This window comes from Megalobrama amblycephala, linkage group LG5 (assembly GCF_018812025.1).
Source record: "Megalobrama amblycephala isolate DHTTF-2021 linkage group LG5, ASM1881202v1, whole genome shotgun sequence".
Lineage (NCBI taxonomy): Eukaryota > Metazoa > Chordata > Actinopteri > Cypriniformes > Xenocyprididae > Megalobrama > Megalobrama amblycephala.
In genome coordinates this window covers 2,829,646-2,853,800 of record NC_063048.1, presented here as the reverse complement: position 1 = coordinate 2,853,800, position 24,155 = coordinate 2,829,646, and the positions used below count along the sequence as shown (strand labels likewise).

Below are 24,155 nucleotides of genomic sequence, written 5' to 3'. Positions count from 1 at the left end.
CGTTCCGTAAGTAGAATTGATCTACATGATCCCAGATGAGGAATAAGGGTTACGGTGCCAGTTTCGCTTTTTTCCGTAAGTAGAATAGGGAAGGCGTAGGACATACAGCATAAGCGTTTTGAAGAATGCAGAAACCGGAAGTACGTTCAAGGTGATATTTTGTGTTTATAAAGTATATACATTTGTATTTTTTCCGAAAACGACCGATTGTTTCGCTAGATAAGACTCTTATTCCTCGTCTGGGATCATGTAGAGCTCTTTGAAGCTGCACTGAAACTGTAATTTTGACCTTCAACTGTCTGGAGGCCATTGAAGTCCACTATATGGAGAAAATTTCTTTTCGACTGAAAAAGAAGGACATGAACATCTTGAATGACATGGGGGTGAGTAAATTATCAGGAAAAGTTTATTTAAAAGTGGACTAATCCTTTAACATGTTTCCTCAAATATTACTAAAATTAAAAATGACCTTAAAAACTGACACACAATGGATTGACTACTTCTGTTAATTTGGGAAGGGGTGCTAGATGCAGCTAAATATGACCGAATTATAGCAGATATCAATAATTAATGTGGCATTTGTGCAGTCACTTCAGAAGACGACGACAAAAGAAGAGAAAAACATATGCCCAGAAACAGCAGAGACAAAACAAATACATTAGCATAACAAACATGAGCATTAACAGTTATCAAATGGGAGGTGACAGCTCGATCACATGGGAACTTTGACAGCAGACGATTCTCAAATGACCTCACTGATCTACAGTATTGATTTAAATTTTGATGAACGCACCATATAACGCATTAAGAGCCCGCGCGAGTGTCTTTAATGTGATGTGAAGGTGTTTGTTCTTCTGCTGTGTGTTTGTGTGTGAATGTCCTGCTGCCCTTGGGCCTGCGCGCGGCCTACCGCTGCCGTCATCATAACGGTCATCGCGCTCAGTTAACCATCATTCGGTCAATCTGCGGGACACATACGGGTGAAAGACACACGTACCTGCCGCAGGGCGGTGATCGAGCGCCCGAGGCTCCGGGTGAGACAGCGGGAATGGGATAACATGTCGTCAGGGTGGACCGCGCGCACTGCAGCAGCTCTCACAGCACAGCACCGGAAACAGCGCCGCCACAAGCCGGAAGCAGTGCGGAACGTACCATCACGAGTCAGAGAGAGGTGAGCGAGGACGGAATGTACCATTGATTTGTCACTCTTTTTTTCATTTTAATTCAACCTGGATTTATAACAATAAATGCGCAATAGAATTGTGAACCATGCATATTGTGTACTGTTTTACAGTATTTATTATTAATGGGATTATTAGTACACGAAATAAAATACAAATAGTAATAATAAAAGTTATACATAATGTTTATAATTTTTACTAATTTCCTCTTTTCATTGCAACATCTGTAACACATAACCGTATTATACTCATAAATTAAACGTTATAAATGTCCATACGAAATTACAATATTTATTTCGATCCCATTTATATTATTTTTATTTTGTAGACATTTGTTGTTATTATTTTTTTCTTATGAAATGCAAAAACCGTACAAATCCACTTCAAAGTACACATATCAAAGTCAAATAGTCTGTCATTTCAGCAGTTCCAGTAATAATAATTAACAAAAAATATGTTCTGACGATAACAAGATAAAATAATAATAAAATATTAAATAAAATAACTTAAGTGACATAATTTCCTTTACTAAAAATCAATTATTAGCTAAAATAGTAAATTTCATAATCAAACTTATTTAAACAAAGTATGAAACATGGGTTAGATATGCTACATTTTTATTTTATGTACATGAAATTCACCAAAAGTGAAAAGTTTTAATAAAATCCACGAAACGACAGAAAGGCAGTTGTTTACATACTTGGCTGTGTGTCTAGTTTCTGATTGGCCGGCATGTTGATTAAGGGCGGCTCTGGCCCCGCCCACTTCACTGGAGCCAGATCAGAGCGCGTGCCGCGAGCACACACTGTCAGTCAAGCGTCTCCAGAGCAACAGGTAAGCGCGCGCTCTCTCCTCTCTCTCATCATGCGCGGAAGTTTCTCTCATTACACTGGCGGTTTTATCGGCTTAACTTTTACCTTTTTTTGTGAAAAAAAAACTGCAATATGAACGTTATAATTCTTCATTATAATACTGCTTTGAAATGCATATAGTCATATCTCACGTATGTGTATGTTTCATAATTATTACACGGGTTTGCATTGAATATTTACGTTCAAAGCATGAAAAGAGTGCGAAAATATAGATATATTCAGATTAACATATAGAAAACGGTGCATGAATGCCACAAATAGAAGGTTTACTTGAATCTAAATTAAATCTAGACTAATATGAAATCGACTGAATTTGCTCTGAATCTAATATTATAATTTAATATTATGTTTTTTCTCTGTTCTGTTTTAATAACATATGAAAAAGTGACAATAATATAATAAACAATACTCACAATTCTTTAAAACCAGAATTCATTGAATAAAAAAAATAGTTTTGTGTGTATTTAAGGATAAGATGTGTAATGCAGTTTATAATAATGTAAGAAGTGCGTGGTATATATGCAATGCCTAATTTCATTTATAAAATATTACAGATTTTCAAGACTCACACGGAAAGTCCTGCAGAAAAACATGAATCTGAGTCCACCTGAACAAAGCATGCACAAGCCGAGCGACGGCAACAAATCCGAGCACTTGCTCCCTTGCTTTCGCAGAAGCACGTACGACGAGCCTCTCGCTTCCTACCACAACGGCTCCATTATATCTCACCTCCTGCGTAAAACCATTCACAACAAACTGACCTCCCTCGACAGCAACCTCCTGTACCTGCCCTCCGAGTCCAACGCGACAGAAGATTTCGCTCAAGAGGACCAGAGCAGCAGCGAGGATCTGTCGGCGAGCGCAGACGTCGAACGGCCGTTGAGCGAACACCTCCAGGCCAAACGTGCCCGGGTGGAGAACATCATTCGAGGCATGGCAGGGTCCCAAGGAGAGGCAGAGAGGGACTGCGAAGCCGCTCGCTCTAGACGAGACAAACGCAAGCAGAGGCTCCCGTTGCACCAGGAACCCGACGTCCGACCGAAGACCAGCAAAGACGAAGAGTGTCACAAACTCAAGGAGCAGCTCCAAAGCATGCAGCGACTCCTGCATCAGCTCCAGGAGAAGATCTCCCATGTGTACGACCAGAATTACTCGGAGAACGAGGAACGAGGCGGATCAGAGCAACCGAGTTTGAGCGAGATCCACCACCAGGTTAAAGTGGAAAGCAGCGACAGGGCGGTGAAGAACCTCCAGGAGACTCTTAAGTGCGAGCTGACCAGGACTGTGAGCGAAAGCATCGATATGGTCTTCAAGAAACTCTCGACGACCCTACCGAATCAATCGCCTCAGAGTCCAGAGTCCTCAGAAACACAGAAGCCAAGCCAAGACGATTCCCCTTCAGAGCTGTCGGACTCGGAGGAAGTCGCCAAGTCTCACTTCGAGAGCCCAGAACACCAAACCGAAGCCTTGTCCTTAGTAGTCCGTAAACCTTCCCCAACCCAGCTAATCCCGGGTGTAAAGAGACCCTACCCGCTCCACCAGAGTCCATTCCAGTTCGGCTACAATGCTCCTCTGCACGACAGCCAGATCCTGGAGCACCTTTTGAAGTACGGACCGCACTCTGCCTTCTCCGGACTGCCCTGTCTGCCCACTTCCCTGGAGAGGTCGACGCCAGACTCCATGGAGCATTCGTGGGAAAGCGTGGCCATGAGATCCAAGGGGCATCTGGCTCAGCAGCACCATCGCGCCGGACCTCCCGGACTAGTCGCTGTCGACGCGCTCTGCCTCCCGCACGTCAAGATGGAGTGTGGAGATCTGCAGAGCATGGCTGAGAGAAGCTCCTTCATGTCCCTCAATATATCCTTTGAACGCTGCGTCTGTAGCTCTTTAAAGGGATAGTTATTCCTTTTATTAGTCCAATGCATTGGACCAAACCAAAAGGGTTCGGATAGCGACTATATCCAGTGTTGCTCAGAAGAAAGAAAGGGTGAACTATTCCTTTAATGCCAATAATGCCAATCTCTCTCTCAGACACTCTTTAGAAAAACGGTTCTATTTTAGAACTCTAGAGTCATCTTTAAAGAACCCTTCATGACAAAAAGGTTCTATATAAGACAAAGCACCTGACGGAACCATTTAAAGTTCCGTAATAGAACCTTTTCTTCTAAGAGTGTGTGAATGTTGTTGAGTTTGAAGTGTGTTTTTTCTCTCTCTGAAATTCATTAGTGTCATTTTTTTATTAGTGCAAGCATTGGACCAAACCATTTGGGTGAACTATTCCTTTAATGCCAAAGCAGAACTATATATCAGAGTAAAATAATCTTTCTTTCAGACACTCTTTAGACAAAAGGTTCTATTTTAGAACTCTAGAGTCATCTTTAAAGAACCCTTCATGACAAAAAGGTTATATATAAGACGAAGCACCTGACGGAACCATTTAAAGTTCCGTAATAGAACCTTTTCTTCTAAGGATGTGTGAAAAAGAAAATTGTGTTGCTTGGATGTTGTTGAGTTTGAAGTGTGTTTTTTCTCTCTCTGAAATTCATTAGATTAAATAAAATGGCAACACTTTACAATGAGGTCTATTTTGTTAACATGCATTATCTGACATAAAATAAGAACGTTTTAAGAGCATTTATTAGTGCTTGATAATAAAAAACAATAATTTGTGTTAGTTCATCATGCATTAACAAATGTTAACAGATACAACTTTTGATTTTAAAAACACATAAGTAAATGTTGACATCAACTGTAGAAGTGTTGGTCATTGTTTGTAACTCATTTATGTTAACAAATGACCTTAATGTAAAGTGTTTTCATAAAAATAGAGTCAAAAGTTGTCTCTTATTGAGATGTTTCAGGAGAAACTTTGCAGATTTAATCTTGTTGCTGCCTAGACTGAGATATTCAAGAAATCTCACTGCTGATTTTTCTCTTCGTATGTTTGCAGTTTCATAGTTTATAGTGGATGCGCAACAAATGTGTTGAAAGAAATACGTTTCATGTTGCAGGAGTCGTTTTTATCTCTGGATGATGTTCTTTGTTTAGCTTCAGCTGCTTTTGAAAAAGCCCTCTCTTTGTTTAGTTGACTGTTTTTATTTAATATAGAGTAGTTAACATTGAGATATTGCTGAACAAACGACCAGCTCTCGAGCTCGGCGAACAATCGTTGAATTGAGTGCAGCGGTGAGCAGTTCCACTAACGCAGACTTCAAGGAGAATTTTTGCTTTGATCTCGGTAACCCCAAAGAAAATTGTAGCATCTTCTTTAATCTGGGCTCAGTAATGACTTTAAGTCCAGGAAAAGACAAATAAAAAGGAATACAAGGCTTTGATAAGAATTGTTAGGAACAAAAGCCAATTTTCAAAGGCAGAAAAAGCAACAGTTTCTCTTCTGGAAATTCTCTGATTTTTTTTCCCCCTCGGACTTGAAAAGGTGCGGAATATGTTTCTGCACTCTCAATGTGATTGGAGTGGATGAGAGAGGTCACTTTTGGTTGTTTGTGAAAAGCAAGCTCTCAGCCATCATTATACACCATCATCAATGGCCAGAGTGTCATATATATATATATATATATATATATATATATATATATATATATATATATATACCGCAGCATGCAGAACGCTTCGCTTTTAAACATCATTAGATTTATATTATACAATATTGCGGCTCCTTTTTGAGGCCGAACTGTGATTGTCTGTTTCGAAGTGATAGTTTAATAATAGCAGCTGTTTTTGCTTTACATTAAGAAGCAACATGTTTCTTTGTGCTAAACAATATATATTAAAAAGAAACTCTCATGGATTATTTCACAATGTAAAAAAGGACGTAAGCCGATCCTCTTCATCCTCACTGAGACAATTTCATCTGTGTTTCGCAGCAAAGCAATTACTATGTGCAGACGTGGAGCAAACGGCTTGGATTGGAGGTCTCTTAATCTAATTAGTTTGGCTCTTTTTCTAGTTAGCACATGCTTAATCGACTCTCTCTGGTCAATACAGAGCTGTTAATTCATTTGGAGCGATGAATAGGGCAAATTGATGCTTATTTGTTTGGGGGTGTGTTAATGTGCAGTGCTGTCTGAAAATGCACAAGTTCATCTACACATCAAGGGCTTAGGTCACTGTGTCATATTTGGCAGATCTCCATTTATCGTGAGGTTTTTGAGGCCTTAACTCTCTTCACATTCAGGAAGGTCTGACCCCAAACCATCTGAAGAAAGCCAAACTGATGTTCTTCTACACACGCTACCCAAGCTCGAACTTACTCAAGAACTTCTTCCCTGATGTCAAGGTATGTGTTTCACCAAATTTCTCAATATGTCTATTTTATTTTGAAAGGGACAATGCACATTAATTTACATGAGCATTTGTGTCTATCAAAATTATCATTATACCCGAAATTAGGGGTCGGTAATGCTTCTCTTAAGGCCCGTTCACACCAAGAACGATAACTATAAAGATAACTGTATTTGCGTCCACACCAATGAACGAAAACAGTCTGTTTATGCTAAGTGCAAAAGTGTGTTCAGCATGTTTTTGCTGTTCTTGTTGCATTTACACGGCTTTAACCAGCAGATATCCTCAGCATGCTATGTTTGGAGTGAATAGCTAGTGTAATCGATCTAATTTAACGGTGAAACAATACCTAGTCTTTTTCACTGCAACTTCAGAGGAATCAAGACAATGTTGTCGAAAATAGCGCTGGTTCCCTGAGGTAATGTTATGTTACACTGTTTTCTAGCCTGGCATAATGATCTCATCGTTAATACTTCTCACTATTTATTCCGAGGGTATGACAGATTGTTTTCCATATGTCCATTTTCTTTAAAGTATCCTTGAAAAGGGGGGTTGACTTGTCAAACAGTGGTGGATTTTTCTGGACCTCAGCGATTAACTTCTCCACAATGTTGTCTGCCATTTTAAATGCGCGAGCCCTTAAATTAGGATGGATTCTGATTGGCTGTCAGTGTTTTATCGTTCAATAGCTGGAACAGATAATTCTGAAAGTGATCCCAATGATATTGTTTCTCTATATTGTTAAAGTTGTGGTGTGGACAGTGCTATACTTTTATATTTAGAAATGATTTTTAGAACTATATCTTTAATCTTCAGTGTTGCCAAGTCCGCTGTTTTTGCTGCAGAATTGGGCTACTTTAACACTGTTGTCGCAGCTTGAAGTGACCCCAAATAACATGATATTCAGTCCCTGGAATGTGAATTTTACTAGGGGAACCCCGCCAAAAACGCAGATTTTTTCCCCCAGAGTGCGATTTTTACTGGGGACCCCCCCGAAACGCAATTGGGATAGTTTTGAGTAGCAATTGGGTGGGTTTTGTTGTGAAAACCTGCCAACCTGGCAATCGTTCTTGGTGTGAACGGCCTTTAATGTTAATTAGTGTATATCGTGATCATAATTAGAAAACTGGGGTTCTAAATAGAACTCTAGGGTTCATGACTCCAATTTTAAAAAATGCCTAAAAAGGTTCTATATACTGTAAGGAGAAATTTTTTACATGATTGCATAATGCTTTCATGTTTAACATGTTATTTAAAACATTTTCTAGTGATAAAGTGTGCTTATGAGCTGCCTAATTCATAAAACTTTATTAAACTTAAAAAGAATTAAAAAGTTCAAAACTAAATTCATAAAACGATCCCATGATGGAAGGTTCCTGACGGAACCCTTATAGTTCCATATAGAACCTTTTTGGCATTTTTTTTTTTTTTTTTTAATTGAGTCCCATGAACCCTAGAGTAAATCAGTTATTTATTTTATACATTTTTATAGCTTTTATCTCTTTTATCTTAATCTATATTTATCCTAATGATCAGTTACACATAAAAAAAAAATCACATCAAGTCATAAAAGAAAAGAACATTCTGTTGCTTTAGCAAAAATACAGAATATTAACACAAAATTAGACGCTTGAGCAAATATTCCTGTATGTTGGGGTGGCAATTCCTGAACTGCTGGTTTAACTTTGACAAAGTTAAAAGAAGAGTTTCTCAAGTCAGCAAAAGGAGACAAAAGAGGCGGTGGAGAGGAGCACAACCTCCTCTATTCAGCGTTAACCCTTCAGCTGTGAGCTTTCACCACACAACAATAGAAGAGCGCTGAGCCGCGGATAGTGAGGGCAGTTCAGGCTGTGTGTGTGTGTGTGTGTGTGTGTGTGTGTGTCTAGCGGCATATCCTGTGAGTGTGTAACGTGTCCTGAGGCACAAGTGTTGTGATGAGTCAACACAACAGGAAAAAGCTTGTGTGTTGTTATTGCATGACTCTCTCGTTGGTTCTCAATCGTCTCACTCCCTCAGATGGCACATTAATGCCCGTACTGTTTAAGACACTGCATATATTCAGTGTTACCAGTCAGGCATATTGACAGGAAACTGTTCCATTTGTGCTTGCATATTTCAGAAAGAAAAAAATGTTTTAATCATTTTGAAAAAAATAAAAAATAAAACATTTATAACATATATATATATAAAGGAACACATCCTTCAAATATCCTGTTGTTCTGCTGCCTTTTTCCCCATCACATATTTTAGTATTAATCCGTTTTGAAATTGGACACCAATGAAACGGTACTTTATGGTTTGCTTGGGCCAGCGCAAACCCTCATTTGGCATTAAAAAAATGCTGTCAGTGAAAATTAGCACTGAAAAACAGGTTATTTTTGCGGCTGATATTACTGCATATGCATTTGTAGGAGTTTCCCTTTCAGATGCAAAATTTATGGGCGGAGAGTATTTAAATGAATCATGCAAGGTGATTTACTAAGGTTTGTGCTAGTCAATTTACTGGTATTTGTGCCATTATTTACCGCCCAAAAACGATACAGACGCTAATTTGCGCTGCTCTTGGTAGATTGCGTTGATTATTGTGGAAATGATCCGGCTGCGTCTGTGTTCTTTAATTTGAGCGTCGTCAGTAGATCACACGCAGAACTTTCCACTGCCATTATCGCTTTTTTTTCCGTTTAGTAAATCTGGCCCTATATACCTTTTGGCAAGCTCCTCCCCCCTGTGGGCGGTGCCAAGTTTCATATCACAAAATTGACTTCACTATTTTATGTGTTGCTGTTGTTATAGAAGTGATATTGTGATAGAAATGTATTGATTTGTGACAGGAGAACATGTAAAAAAAATCAATAATCTGTGGGCGTCACCTGGTGGCTGTTTTTGGTACAAATTCTCACGTCACATGTTATCAGCTTCAAATGAATGTGTGTGCATTTTCACGGCTACATTCTAAAATGCGAGTGACAGGTTAAAATATTATCCACAGTCCTAAATATGTGCTTTCAGCCTTCCTAAGTGCCATTAATTATAATTAATAACCATAAGCCAAACCCTTAAGTGAAACATTACTACATAGATAGTACTATATTATATATTATAAATAAAGTTCAGTTTTTTTCCTGTAATAAATTGCACATAATTGAAGAAAAAATTATCTTTGTAAAACCCTGTTTGATTGTTGAAAGTTACCTAATTCACTGCTAAACCACATCACAACAATATGTTGGTGTCAGGAAAACATTGTGTGGTTGTGATTGAATCACTGAGCTCGATAAGGCTGATATAATTCTGAACATGAAACATTGATGAGAGATAAGAGAAACTATTTCAGTTTGAGTCATGTGGTCAAACAGATTTGACAATGTTAAATATATAATGTCAGCTAGATAAAGTGTATCTAGGTAATTTCTATAAAATTCTGTTTTAAATAATCCGAATACACAGATCCTCCACAGACTAACAACAAAGCGTCAAAGCTTGTCTGATAACATTATTCAGTAAGGTTTTGAAAGTGATGTTTGGTTATATCAATAATAAGTAAGTCATTTCTTCACCAAACAATAGCAGCAAATATGTTCTCTACAGCATGTGACAAATTTAAAGTTGGCATGAAACGGAAGTTGTGCTAGTCTTTTCTTCCCTATTGTGACGTATATCCGAGTGAAGCTGCCTCTCAAACAAGAACAAATGTAGGGCGGGGCTTGATTTTGTCTGTTGGGAATTGATTCAATGGTTGTGGTTTGCTGTTGGTGGATCTCATGTGAGTGACAGGTTGCTCCGCCCTCGTTTAAGAGTACGAGTTTGATTTCATGGTGACTTTAAAAAAGCAAATGATACACACAGAAAGCAGAAAAATGGCCCAGAAAATCAAGATCACTGGAAAAGTGACCATCTGGACACTTCGCTGCAGCTCAGCTGGACACTGTATCTGGTGCGTCCGTCCGGACCGTCACAGGGTCACAGAGTCACGGCCGAACTCCTCCCTGTCCTGATGTGGGAAGTCTCAGCAAACAAAGGCTGGGCTAATCCCAGTGTCCGATTCCATTCCCGTCAGCCGAAGTCAATCAGAAGGAAGTTTCCTTCTGACCCCTTTCTCACACTCCACGAAAAGAAGCGTCTTTGAGCCCTTGGGCAGGTTTTTGCTCTTTTTGCCCCTCTGTTATCGGATCAGCAGTTATAATAACAGGGCTAATGTGAAGGCAGGGTTTCGTCTGCTGTTTGGATAGATGTTATTCTATGTGCAAGACATCGGCTGGGAAAGATGAGTTGTGACTACAGCCGATTAAACAGACTGTGTTGCTGAAAATAGTTTGGAAAGCAGCTCCAGAATAACAACAACAAACAAAACTTTTAGGAAACGAGTACTGCCATGATTCTAGGTTCCTGACATTGTGTTGCAATGCACTTTTTGTCAAGTGTTCCTTACGGGATTGCACCTGCTCTCCATCCATAACTCCTGAGCAGTTTTCCGGGGTCTTCCGATCACTTCTCAGGACAGACACTGACTATATGAGTTCATGACAGCTCTCTCTCTCACAACAAACCTCAAAACATCAGGCAATTTTAAAGTAGTCATTTCCAGGCCATGAAAATTTGTGGGAAAAAAATATGTAATTTTTCAAGTGAAGCTCTAAAATATTTTATCAGCATATTGTACTTTTTATGGGTAGTTGAGGACAGAATCTGGAAAATGTTGATTATTTTAAAAAAACTAAGAGGGATCATAAATTGCATGTTGTTGTTTTTTATGTAATACTGCCCTGAATAAGCTATTTCACAGTACATAAGACAAAATAACTGACTGAATTCACACAAATGAAAGTTTCATACCTTTAATAGTGTGTGCTGTTTGTAAGTTTTGTGATAGTTGTTCATGAGTCCCTTTTTTGTCAATGACACAGTATTAAGAATGAAGCATATGCAAACATTGTGTAATTTCAGTTATTATTATAGTCATGTGGTCTATAAGTAAACTTCTGTTGTGTAAAATAGCTCTTTTTTTAAAATAACAGTACTAAATAAAACAAAATGCAATTTTCGTGATCCCTCTAATTATTATTATTATTTTTTTTTAAAATAACAGTACTGCAATTTATTCTGCAAGGATAAACTCATGACCTCAACTGTAGCCTAACTGTTTCTTTTGGTGCAATAAAGTACCAGATTTTCTTGCTCAAGATGCAGTAATAAAAATCCTTTAAATTATTTTTATTTGAATCTAATACAGTTTCATTACGATTCAAAGTGAATCATTCTAAATTTGCAAAATTGCTTTTGAATTCCATCAGAAACCTATGATGAATCATGAATTGAATCAAGTCTGTCCCACCAAGTTCAATCTATCTCAGATCCAGACCCGCTCCTTCAGTGTGTGTCTGTGGGATTTTCTTTTTTTACCTTTTTTATCACAAATCCAAGAGCTAGCACTGGATAATGACACAGATTCCACAAATTGATTCACAAGCTCTTGATCTGATTCAATTCGAATAGTTTGGATAAATATCAGGTAAAATCCATGTCAAAAACTACACAGGGAGCCCTGTCATTTGGTACATTAGTATAATATTAAAGGCTAAAATGAACAAGTCCAAAGTATTAAATTCAATTGCTATTTATTTTTAGATATAATAATCAACACTATATACAAACATTTAAATTGCACACAAGGCAGTTGTTATATTAACTTTTTAATGTTTAAATTATTTTTCTACTCCAATTTGGTGTTGAAACATAAACCATTAATTGGTGGCTGTACTAAAAACTTAAATTCATTGTTTGAATTTCATGACGGAAAGATGTATCGAAGAACATTTTTAGAAGATTATTGCGATTATTGGATGGCAGGAGTTACAAATAATGTTTAGTACATTTTTTTTCATTCACAGACTTAAAGATCGAATCTTGGGATTTAAGAATCAATATTGGTTCATCAAAATAAAGAGATCGAAATCGAGTAATTGATATTGTCATCTGATTTGACATGTTTGTTTATGTTTTTTAAAGGAAATATAGAAAAAGTAAGAAAACAGTAAAAGAACTAGAATTTATTGTGAATTAATGCATTTGAAATATTTGCAACTAATATTTTTATTTTAAAATATGTACCATTCACTCTTAATCAAAATATGCTGAAATAGTTAAAGGGTTAGTTCACCCAAAAATGAAAATAATGTCATTAATTACTCACCCTCATGTTGTTCCACACCCGTAAGACCTTCGTTCATCTTCAGAACACAAATGAAGATATTTTTGATGAAATCCGATGGCTCAGTGAGGCCTGAGCAATGACATTTCCTCTCTCAAGATCCATTAATGTACTAAAAAACATATTTAAATCAGTTCATGTGAGTACAGTGGTTCAATATTAATATTATAAAGCCACGAGAATATTTATGGTGCACCAAAAAAAACACAAAAAAAACTTTTTAACAATATCTAGTGATGGCCGATTTCAAAACACTGCTTCAGAGCATTACAAATCTTTTCTGTCGAATCATGATTCGGATCACGTATCAAACTGCCAAACTGCTGAAATCACGTGACTTTAGCGCTCCGAACCACTGATTTGATTCGTAAAGCTCTGAAGCTTCATGAAGCCGTGTTTTGAAATCGGCCATCACTGGATATTGTTAAAAAGACATTATTTTGGGGGTTTTTTGGTGCACAAAAAAATATTCTTGTGGCTTTATAATATTAATATTGAACCACTGTACTCACATGAACTGATTTAAATATGTTTTTAGTACATTAATGGATCTTGACAGAGGAAATGTCATTGCTGGCTATGCAGGCCTCACTAAGCCATCGGATTTCATCAAAAATATCTTAATTTGTGTTCTGAAGATGAACGAAGGTCTTACGGGTGTGGAACGGCATGAGGGTGAGTAATTAATGACATTATTTTAATTTTTGGGTGAACTAACCCTTTCTTTTCTGGTAACATCCAATTACGAATTCTTGTAAATTATATATTTTAAATTCAAAATGGCAAAAAAAGAAAAAAGGTTGAATAGTTTGTATCACAAACAGTTGTCAGATTTTAACTCTTTAGATACTGTATCTTTCCTTGCACTCTTTTACCCTTAAACCTGAAGGGTTGCGCAGGAATTCATGCTCGGGTTCTGTGAACAGTAAAGCCCCGCCTTCTTTGATATGATTGGTCATCTTAATAATTTTGACACTGATGAGCGCTGTTAGAAAGATGAGGCAGAGCAGCCTAAAAATATATTACATTAATGCAACTCTTCATTTGACACTTTGAATATTTCCTTGTTTTAGTTCAATCGCTGCATCACGTCCCAGCTGATCAAGTGGTTCAGTAACTTCAGAGAGTTCTACTACATCCAGATGGAGAAGTTTGCTCGTCAGGCCATCATAGACGGTGTTAACGATGTGAAAGACATATCCATCACCAGAGAGTCCGAGCTGTTCCGCGCCCTCAACATGCACTACAACAAAGCCAATGACTTCCAGGTACTTACGCCTTTACACCAGTCTTCACACGTAATGTTTGATGTTTGCTAAAAATAAATAGACCAGTTCAAGCAGATACTGTACTGGTTTTAGTGAAAAATCTGCAGAAATTATTGGAATGGATGTAAATATGATGTATGATCCTGTGTATTATTTGAGCTCTGAAGAAAAGAACAAACAAGAAGCAATATCTGCCAATGGGGTCAGAAAAATAAACTTAATTCAAAGGGAAAAGAAGATTACCGTTTTTTTGAGCAAAAACTCAAAGTCTTTGATACTATTTTCAGAAGAAATATCTCAAGTATTTTGCCTCTCAAGTAAATGTATCTTGATTTAAAATGTTAGATATTTGTACTAGAATATGACAAAAATACTAAGGAAGAATTTTTTTTGCATTGCAGAAGGCACCAATATATGGACTACAGCCTCTACATTAGTGTCTAATAGAGTTAAATCAATATTTACATTCGTTTTAGGATATACGGTGGTGAAGTAGTAAAACAGGATATAACTTTAAACAGAAATGGTTCATAAGCCATTTTTCCCCACTTTCCACATTTGGTTTTTGACCACTGAAAATGTGTACAATTGACCAATTTACTCATGGAACCACATTAAGATCTCCATATCTCTGGGATTGAACCATTGAGAGCCTTTAAAATGAAGATACCAAAAGGAAAGTTTGTTAAAAATCAGAATCTGAAAGGATATTAAGATATCTTTAATACTTCTTGAGTTACAGGCATGCAAACTTGAGGCAAAAAAGCATAAGAAGTGCTTTTTTCCCATTTTTGAGATGTCACTGTTGGCAAATAACGAGACAAAGATTGCTAAAGTCAACAGATTTTACAAATATATCTACCAATCTCTGTGTAAAAATAAAATAATGATGCTGCCATCTTTCTAAAGTCATTTTTACACCCCTGAAAATTGGCTCCAAATCTCAGGTGAAAATTGTCCTTTTGACACCCTCTACAAAATAGTGGATTACTCAGTAAATATACATCTGTGACATTTAATATTTTGGCTTTCATCACTATTTCTGTTTGTCTTTCTACAGAAAAAATATTTACAAAATAAAAAATTTGAGCCTGGTTGAGTTGACACAGAATGTCCCATTGATTATTTGCTAAATAAAGTTAGTTTCTGTTAAAATGCACATCAGAGATTTAAAGACCAGCATTACTGCTCACCAGCGTATAGTATAGTATGTGTTTTGGATGCTGATCTGCAGCATAAACCAGCAGAGAGATTCATGCTGGTCTAAGCCGGTCCTTTCAGTCGGGTGTCCTCGGTCTGACCCGCGCGTCGAGCCGCACCTGTAGCTGTGCGGCTGTAGACGGCCATGATCCCAGAGCCCAGCGCTGCTGCATCAAACTGTGGGAAGAGGAAGCTGCAGCATCTGCTAAAACAACTTGAGATTATGCCCCGGCCACGCCTGACTGCCGTTTGGATTGCTACTGATGCGAAAGAAGCCAGAAATCCCAAGAGTGATGGGCCGCCCGATGGGAACGAGCGGAGACAGTTGTCTTTACCTCAGCACCAAGACATTCCTTTCCCAGGGCCTGCTTTTGTGTCTGGAGATGCACGAGAAACAAAACTGTCAACAGTGAGCGGAGCTACTCTTCGGGAAATAATGCCGCCGGATAGATCCACCTTCTTCCCACCCTCATACACAAGCTGAGTCCTTCAAAGTGATGCGCCGCCTGAATTCCTGCGATGGGAACGGGGTCCTTTCATGCATTTTCCGAGCAGTTAAGTTCGAAGCAACAGGCTGCAGGAAATCAAAGCGTCCATCCACACTGCTCACCTAATGATTCTGACACTGTATTTGGTTCATTGCCACTGCGCTTTAAAATGAGAACACTAAAGATGCTCCGTGAAGATCAAGGGCTGACGGTGTTGACTCAGAGTTCTGTGGGCATGAGCAGTTGCTCTTTAACATCGGTCGCATTGGTTCTGACACTGACCTTGAGCTGCATGATTTGAACCTGCGGTTGGGTTAGACCATCAAGACTTGACCTCCAAACTTGCCATCACGTTGCTAAGGTGGTTGTGACCAGTTGCCAGGGCACTGCTATGCATTTGCTAAGGTGTTCATTGTGCGGTTGCTGCAGTGATGTGGGTGGTTGTTAGGTGGTTTATAGGCTAGGGTGTTCTGGGTGCTGGCTAAGGCATTTTATGTTGTTGCTGAGTGTATCCTGGGTGCTTGCATTTTGGTTCTGAGTGGTTGCCAGGGAATTTTGCGTGGTTGCTAAGGCATTGCTAAGTTTTTTCAAGGCTTGTGTGTTCTGTGTGGTTGCTAAGGCATTTTAGCTTGTTGCTAGGGTGTTTTGAGTAGTTACCAGGTGCTTGCATTTTGATTCTGAGTGGTTGCCAGGGAATTTTGGGTGGTTGCTAAGGCATTGTTAAGTGGTTTCAAGGCTTGTGTGTTCTGGGTGGTTGCCAAGGCATTTTAGGTTGTTGCTAGGGTGTTTTGAGTAGTTGCCAGGTGTTTGCATGGTGGTTCTGGCTTCTTGCCATTGAATTTTGGGTGGTTGCTAAGGCATTGCTAAGTGGTTTCAAGGCTAGTGTGTTCTGTATGGTTGCTAAGGCATTTTAGGTTGTTGCTAGGGTATTTTGGGTGGTTGTTTATAGGCTAGGATGTTCTTGGTGGTTTCTAAGGCATTTTAAGTTGTTATTAGTGTATTCTGGGTGGTTGTTAGGTGCTTGCATATTGGTTCTCTATGGTTGCCAGGACATACAGGGTGATTGTTAGGTGGTTGCTAAGGCATTTTAGGTTTTTGCTAGTGTATTTGGGGTGGTTATTAGGTGGTTTATAGACTAGGGTGTTCTCGATGGTTGCTAAGGCATTTTAAGTTGTTACTAGTGTATTCTGGGTGGTTGTTAGGTGCTTGCAAGTTGATTCTGGGTGGTTGCCAGGACATTCAGGGTGATTGTTAGGTGGTTGCTAAGGCATTTTAAGTTCTTACTATGGTATTCTGGGTGGTTGTTAGGCGGTTGCTAAGGCATTTTGGGTTGTTGCTAGGGTACTTGGGGTGGTTGTTAGGTGGTTTATAGGCTAGGGTGTTCTAGGTGGTTGCTAAGGCATTTTAAGTTCTTACTAGGGTATTTTGGGTGGTTGTTAGGTGGTTGCATTGTGGTTCTGGGTGGTTGCCAGAGCATTCAGGGTGATTGTTAGGTGGTTTCAAGGCTAGTGTGTTCTGGGTGGTTCCCAAGGCATTTTATGTTGTTTCTAGGGTATTTTGGGCGGTTGTTAGGTGGTTGCATGGGTGTTGTGGGTGGTTGCTAGGGCATTCTGTGTGGTTGCTAAGGCACTGTTAAGTGGTTTCTAGGCATGTGTGATCTTGATGGTTGCTAGGGAATTTTAGGTTGTTTCTAGGATATTTTGGGATGTTCTGTGAGGTTGCCAGGAAATTCTGGTGTTGCTAAGGTTATTGCTAGGGTGTTCCTAGGCTGTGTTCTGGGTGGTTGCTAAGACAATTTAGGTTGTTGATAGAGCATTCTGGATGCTTGTTAAGTAGTTGCTAGGGTGTTGCTAAGTGCTTGCATTGTGGTTCTGGGTGGTTGCCATGGCATTCTGAGTGGTTGCCAAGGCATTGCCATGTGGTTTCAAGCCTAGTGTGTTCTGTGTGGTTGCTTAGTCATTTTAGGTCATTGCTAGGGTATTTTGGGTGGTTGCTAAAGCATTGTTAGGTGGTTTCAAGGCTAGTGTGTTCTGGGTGTTTTGTTCAAGAAATTTTATGTTATTGCTAGGGTATTTTTGGTGGTTGTTAAGTGGTTGCTTGGATGCTAGGGTGTTCTGGGTGGTTTCTAGGTGCTTGTATTGTAGTTCTGGGTGGTTGCCAGGGCATTCTGGCTGGTTACTAAGGTGTTTCTAAGGTGTTCTGGTGTGTTGTCCTCAACAGCACACATGATTTGAAGAATCACTGATGACTGTAGCACAAACACACTGATCAGCACTAGTACTAGTGAGGATTCACCTCACTCACCTGCTGATTCACTAATCAGCAGGCATGGCAGTATGTATGGCTTGAGTCAGTGTTTGTGACGCTGTATGCTGACCGAGGTCTGTTTCAAACGTTTGTCCTCAGGTTCCTGACAGATTCTTGGAGGTGGCTGAAATCACACTTCAGGAGTTCTACAGCGCCATCTCCCTGTCCAAAGACTCCGACCCCTCCTGGAAAAAAGCCATCTACAAGGTTATCTGCAAACTAGACAGTGACGTTCCAGAGGACTTCAAATCACCTTCCTACCTGTAAACAGAGAGCGCCACCTACAGGACTCTTTATGTGTGGCCGCACGCCCTTTATTTATCATGAGTGTCAGTCACAAATGTTTCTTTTTATAAGTGAACTGTCAGCTTTATAAACAAATCTAAATATATATTCTAAATATTTTGCTGTTGACTGAAAAGCGTGTTTGTTTCATTTTTGTCTGTGGAATAGGCTTGTTTAATAATAGTTTGGATTTTGGGTTTCAGTGTAATATATTTTTAGCTTTTATAATGCCACTGTAGACAAATGTGTGGTGTGTTTTTAGTTCAAATGTTCCTGGTGATGAAATGGAAAAGCAGTTATGATTTGTGTTTTAATGTGGATTTGTCTGTTAAGTTTCTTCTGTGAAGTATCTCATGAAACATCTGTAATAATTATTAAAAAAGGTGTAAATAAGTATAATTTAGCTGTATAATATGAGTAAAGGTGGAATATTGCTGTTTACTTGGGACCCCAGATTAAAATATATTGCATGTAGAAGCATTTCCCTCAAATGTTGCCGTTATACTTATTTATCATGTTTATTAGTTTGCATATTCTTGTTTATCATTTTCAAGCAGTGTGTGGTTTTTCATTTAATAATAAAAGATTCATATTGTAGCAGTTAATATGGGGTTAATTGTTTGAGGATTCGGAAATAATGACTTACTTTCAACTTCATTTGCTAAAAAAATAAATTCTGACAATCCAAACCTGTATGCTGTTATTTTATTCTAGCAAAGAAAAATGACCATATTCTGAACAAAGAGTCTTCATGTTTCCACACAGCAATGGTTCATCGTGACCATGACTGTCAAGCTCCAAAAAAACAAAAAACACCGTAAAGTAACATAACAGCATTACTTTTGTTTTATGCTCTTCTTAAGTCATATTTTGACTTATTCACTGACAGTCTTCCAGCTCTCAAATCTCGACATTGTGTTCAGATTTAAAGGGACAGTTCACCCTAAAATGAAAATGAAATGTTGTTCTAATGCCGAATGCCCTTCTTTCTTTTATAGACCACAAAAGGAGAATTTTTAAAAATGTCAGATTCCTAAGTCAATTTACAATAAAGAAAAAAAAAAAAATGCAGTCGACACACAAACACAAGCTCGTCCATTGAATGGCAGTGCATAACGACCAGCATGAAGCTTTTAAAAAAGATGCAGAAGAGTCACAGAATGATCTGATGCGACACGTGTCGTATATTCCATGTGTTCTGGAGGTATATGATAGGATATTTGATGAAAATATTGCCCTTGTATGTTTCTCACACATACGTTTTAGTCGAGTGAACTGTGGCGCTAATAGTCACAGTTGAGCACTGAAGACCAACGGACCAGGTCAGGATTTTAATAAATAAAATTTCGGTTTGTTTTTCACCAAACCCTATCATAATCCCCCAGAACACTTGGAATATACGGCACGTGTCGCATGGGATCATTCTGTGATACGTTTAAGTCTTTTTTTAAAAAAGCTTGATGCTGGTCACTATTCACTGCCATTATATGGACGAGTGGGAATGTTCTTTTTGTGGTCTATAAAAGAAAGAAGGGCGTACTGCAATAGAACAACACCAGGGTGGGTAAATTATAACTTAATTATCATTTTAGGGTGAACTATCCCTTTAAAAATGGTACCTTTTTGCTTTGGTACCAAAATGCATACAATGATTGGCAAATTCTACATGCACCCTAACAATCGGATTGATGGCTCAGTTGGACTGAAAAGCCTTAGGGTGCGTTCACACTTGTAGTTTGGTTCTCTTCACCAAAAAAAGAAAATAATACATTTAGTCCTGGTTCGCTTAGCATTCACACTGCCATTTTAAACACTGAACCTAAAAAAAAAAAGTAATTTGTGATAGAACTTACCAAACATCCAAAACTATACGCTCGTTGTATGTGCGTATGTATGATGACATTTTTACCATCTGCAAACAAGTGAAGAGTTTATAAAATGTGTAAAGGAGTCAAAACAGCGGCAGGAATCGCTCCGTCACACACAAACAAAAATCTGCAAGGAGATGGCCTTTCCGATGCCTGTACTGAACTGTAAGTAACTTCACGAATGTGACAAGAAGAACCAGGTGTGCTTGAGCATTCAGTAGTTTTAGGGACTTGTGACATCACATCCTGTTTTTGGTTCGTTTAATTGTCTTTGGTCTGTGATGCGTTCGTATTTCCGTCGAACAGCACCAGAGTTTCTTTGGAAGCTTGTCTGGTGCGCACGGGTGTTCGGATGTCACTTATTCGAATGAACTGCACTTAACAGAGCAATCTCACCAGAGTCCATTTTACTTGACCCAAACCTGCCAAGTGTGAACACAGCCTTAATGTAAAACACCTCAAATGATCCAAATGAGCTGGATCTGAATTTCAATCTGATTTAAATGAGTGGTGTAGATCTTAAATAGGAAAATATTAGCCATGTAAAGATTTGAATCCAATTGCTTTCTGAATCATATATTCAAATGAACCTTGTGCACAAGCGTAGTGTGTATATTCGCAAAATATCAAGGCATTTCAAGGCAAATTTATTCACACTGACAAAAACCCAGCTTACATAGGCTATATAATATGTTCTAAGAACGTTTTGGTAATGTTCCTATTATGTTATGAAAACATTATTTCTGAATGTTTCCAGAACGTTCAAAATGTCCAGTTTTTTATGTTTTGAAAATATTTTTTCTTGGTTATGTGAACGTTAAGGGAACATTCCATTTTATAATTTTGCAAAGATTATGAGAACATTACTTTTGAATGTTCTCTGAATGTTCTGAAACAAGCAGTAACATTTAAAAAATGTTAGTGGAATTTCCAAACAAAACGTTTCAGATAAAAAAATGTAACAATGTATTTAATATTTCTGTTCTAAAGTTTTGAGAACGTTATTAAAGACCAGTGAACTTTGAACGAACATTCTATTAATGCTTTTCAGTGCGTATAAACGCATTGTAGCGCGTGTCCTTTTTGGAGCCGGACAGTTGTGGTCACTATAGTTGTATGAAAAAGAGCTGTGTGAAGATTCTCCTTTAGCATTTTACTGAACAAATAGCAGCATACGTGTTTGGCACAATGACACACTGATACCACTAGGCCTCCTTTACCCTTTCAAAGCTCCTAACGGCTGTGTTCCTGTTCTGCTAACTGGACATCCCCCATGTAAGTGTGTGCAGCTCCATTGAAAACATCTTTCCCCGATTCCAGGCCACTAAGGTGAAACTAATCCATGATATAAAGGCTGCGCAGGAAAGTATGCTGCTCACATTGTTTCCTGTGGCCAATTCAAGGCACATTTCTAAGGCCGCATTCATTGTGAGGGACACGCGAGCTCTCGCAACGGCCGTGTCTTAAAAACAACAACAATGCATTCTCTCCTCATGAGTAATGTGCAACATGACCTCATAGCAGAGATCTGCAACCGCTGCAGAATTCCAGCCGCGCAGCTGCTCCTCCTCCAAGCACCCGTGCAGTCGACTCATCACTCCTGTCTGACGCGCATGTCTGTCTGTCTGCATCCCGTTGTTGGTGCATTCACTGGCTTATGAACATATGAAACTTGGTTCTTATTTACATCAGCTGATTCAGCTGATCTAGTACATTTATGCATTTTGGAAGATGCTTTTATCCAAAGCGACTTACATTGCATTCAATGTCTATACTTTATGTTCATGCATCCCCTGGGAATCGAACCCATGACCTTGGCATTGCCAGTGCAGATTCTATTAAATGTCCTGAAAACACTGCAAATTAAACTGGGTTCACACTGCACAAGTTTATCCCCAGTTTTCACTCGCTGACAGTTTTGTGGAAATCGCTGACAAATGCCTGAAATCGGAGGCAAATCGGTGCTCGTTAACGTGAGTGACAATCGCCATGATCAGACATGATCTGAGAGAAGCCTAATGCATCACTGATGCCCGTGGAATATTCAGCATGCTAAATATCTGGAAATGCTGTGGATTTGGGAACACTCTGGCTTTTATTAATTATTCTTTTCCAGCCCTAAAGAGACCATTAGTGGAAGGCATTTCAAATTTGGCGGGATGGTTCCAAATCCCCTCCATTACGAGCTTCACAATTTTGGATAAATTAATTGTGAATCATGATTCTTTAGTTTCAAATAGAGATCACGATTCTGAACAGACAAGAGAGACAACTAAACAAAATATCATGAAAATCAAAATATCATTTACTTGAGGTTCTGACAAAATGTTCATTGCTGCAGTCTATTTAAGATGTTAAATTTGAATGAATTATTTTTTAAAAAATTGTCTTGAATGAATGATTCAATGACTCATATATACTTGTCACACGATTTACTGATTCGTTCCCTCAATTTGCTAAATTGTGTGCACAATTTACTATTTCATTCCCTCGATTTGCTAAATCTTGCGCACGATTTACTGATTTGTTCCCTCGATTTGCTACATCGCGCACACGATTCACTATTTCGTTCCCTCAATTTACTAAATCGAGCGCACAATTTAGTATTTCATTCCCTTGATTTGCTAAATCATGTGCACTATTTACTATTTTGTTTCCTCGATTTGCTAAATTGTGCGCACGATTTACTATTTCATTCCCTCGATTTACTAAATCAGGCACACGATTTACTATTTCATTCCCTCGATTTACTAAATCAGGCGCACGATTTACTATTTCATTCCCTCGATTTACTAAATCAGGCGCACGATTTACTATTTCATTCCCTCGATTTACAAAAATCAGGCGCACGATTTACTATTTCATTCCCTCGATTTACTAAATCAGGCGCACGATTTACTATTTCATTCCCTCGATATATAAATCATGTGCATGATTTACTGATTCGTTCCCTTGATTTATAAATCTTGGATACGATTTACTATTTAGTTCCCTTGATTTACTAAATTGGGTGCACAATTTACTATTTCGTTTCCTCGATTTATAAATCTTGCGTACAATTTACTATTTCGTTTCCTCGATTTGCTAAAACGTGCACAATTTACTATTTTGTTCCCTCGATATATAAATCATGTGCATGATTTACTATTTTGTTCCCTCGATATATAAATCATGTGCATGATTTACTGATTCGTTCCCTCGATTTACTAAATCGGGTGCACAATTTACTATTTCGTTTCCTCGATTTATAAATCTTGCGTACAATTTACTATTTCGTTTCCTCGATTTGCTAAAACGTGCACAATTTACTATTTTGTTCCCTCGATATATAAATCATCTGCATGATTTACTGATTCGTTCCCTCGATTTGCTAAATCGTGTGCACTATTTACTATTTCGTTTCCTCGATTTATAAATCTTGCGTACAATTTACTATTTCGTTTCCTCGATTTGCTAAAACGTGCACAATTTACTATTTTGTTCCCTCGATATATAAATCATGTGCACGATTTACTGATTCGTTCCCTCAATATATAAATCATGTGCATGATTTACTGATTAGTTTCCTCGATTTGCTAAAACGTGCACAATTTACTATTTTGTTCCCTCGATATATAAATCATGTGCACGATTTACTATTTTGTTTCCTCGATTTATAAATCTTGCGTACAATTTACTATTTCGTTTCCTCGATTTGCTAAAACGTGCACAATTTACTATTTTGTTCCCTCGATATATAAATCATGTGCACGATTTACTGATTCGTTCCCTCAATATATAAATCATGTGCATGATTTACTGATTAGTTTCCTCGATTTGCTAAAACGTGCACAATTTACTATTTTGTTCCCTCGATATATAAATCATGTGCACGATTTACTATTTTGTTTCCTCGATTTATAAATCTTGCGTACGATTTACTATTTCGTTTCCTCGATTTGCTAAAACATGCGCACGATTTACTATTTCGTTCCCTCAATATATAAATCATGTGCATGATTTACTGATTCGTTCCCTCGATTTGCTAAATCGTGTGCACTATTTACTATTTCGTTCACTTGATTTGCTAAATCGAGTGCACAATTTACTATTTCGTTCCCTCGATATATAAATCTTGGATACGATTTACTATTTCGTTCCCTCGATTTACTAAATCTAGTGCACGATTTACTAGTT

At 38.2% G+C, this 24,155-nt stretch overlaps 2 protein-coding genes across 4 annotated transcripts in view; one reads left to right on the top strand and one right to left on the bottom strand.

Moving 5' to 3' along the window:
- dlst (dihydrolipoamide S-succinyltransferase) overlaps positions 1–1,103 on the bottom strand; it is a 29,956-nt gene extending 28,853 nt beyond the window's left edge. The window contains exon 1 of the mRNA XM_048190214.1: positions 998–1,103. Coding sequence (XP_048046171.1) covers positions 998–1,060 — 63 coding nt within the window. The 5' untranslated portion in view covers positions 1,061–1,103. The remainder of the gene's footprint in view (positions 1–997) is intronic.
- prox2 (prospero homeobox 2) lies at positions 1,049–18,598 on the top strand. Of its 3 annotated transcripts, none has more exons than XM_048190201.1 (5): positions 1,049–1,171; positions 2,608–3,910; positions 6,243–6,350; positions 13,637–13,831; positions 17,926–18,598. In XM_048190201.1, exons 1-5 carry the CDS (start codon positions 1,059–1,061, stop codon positions 18,091–18,093), a joined length of 1,887 nt encoding a protein of 628 aa, XP_048046158.1. In that variant the 5' UTR covers positions 1,049–1,058; the 3' UTR covers positions 18,094–18,598. The 3 variants fall into 3 exon arrangements, with proteins under 3 accessions (XP_048046158.1, XP_048046159.1, XP_048046160.1); XM_048190202.1 differs by lacking the exon at positions 1,049–1,171 and adding an exon at positions 1,909–2,015; XM_048190203.1 differs by lacking the exon at positions 1,049–1,171 and adding an exon at positions 2,060–2,184.
- Positions 18,599–24,155: the final 5,557 nt, after the last annotated feature.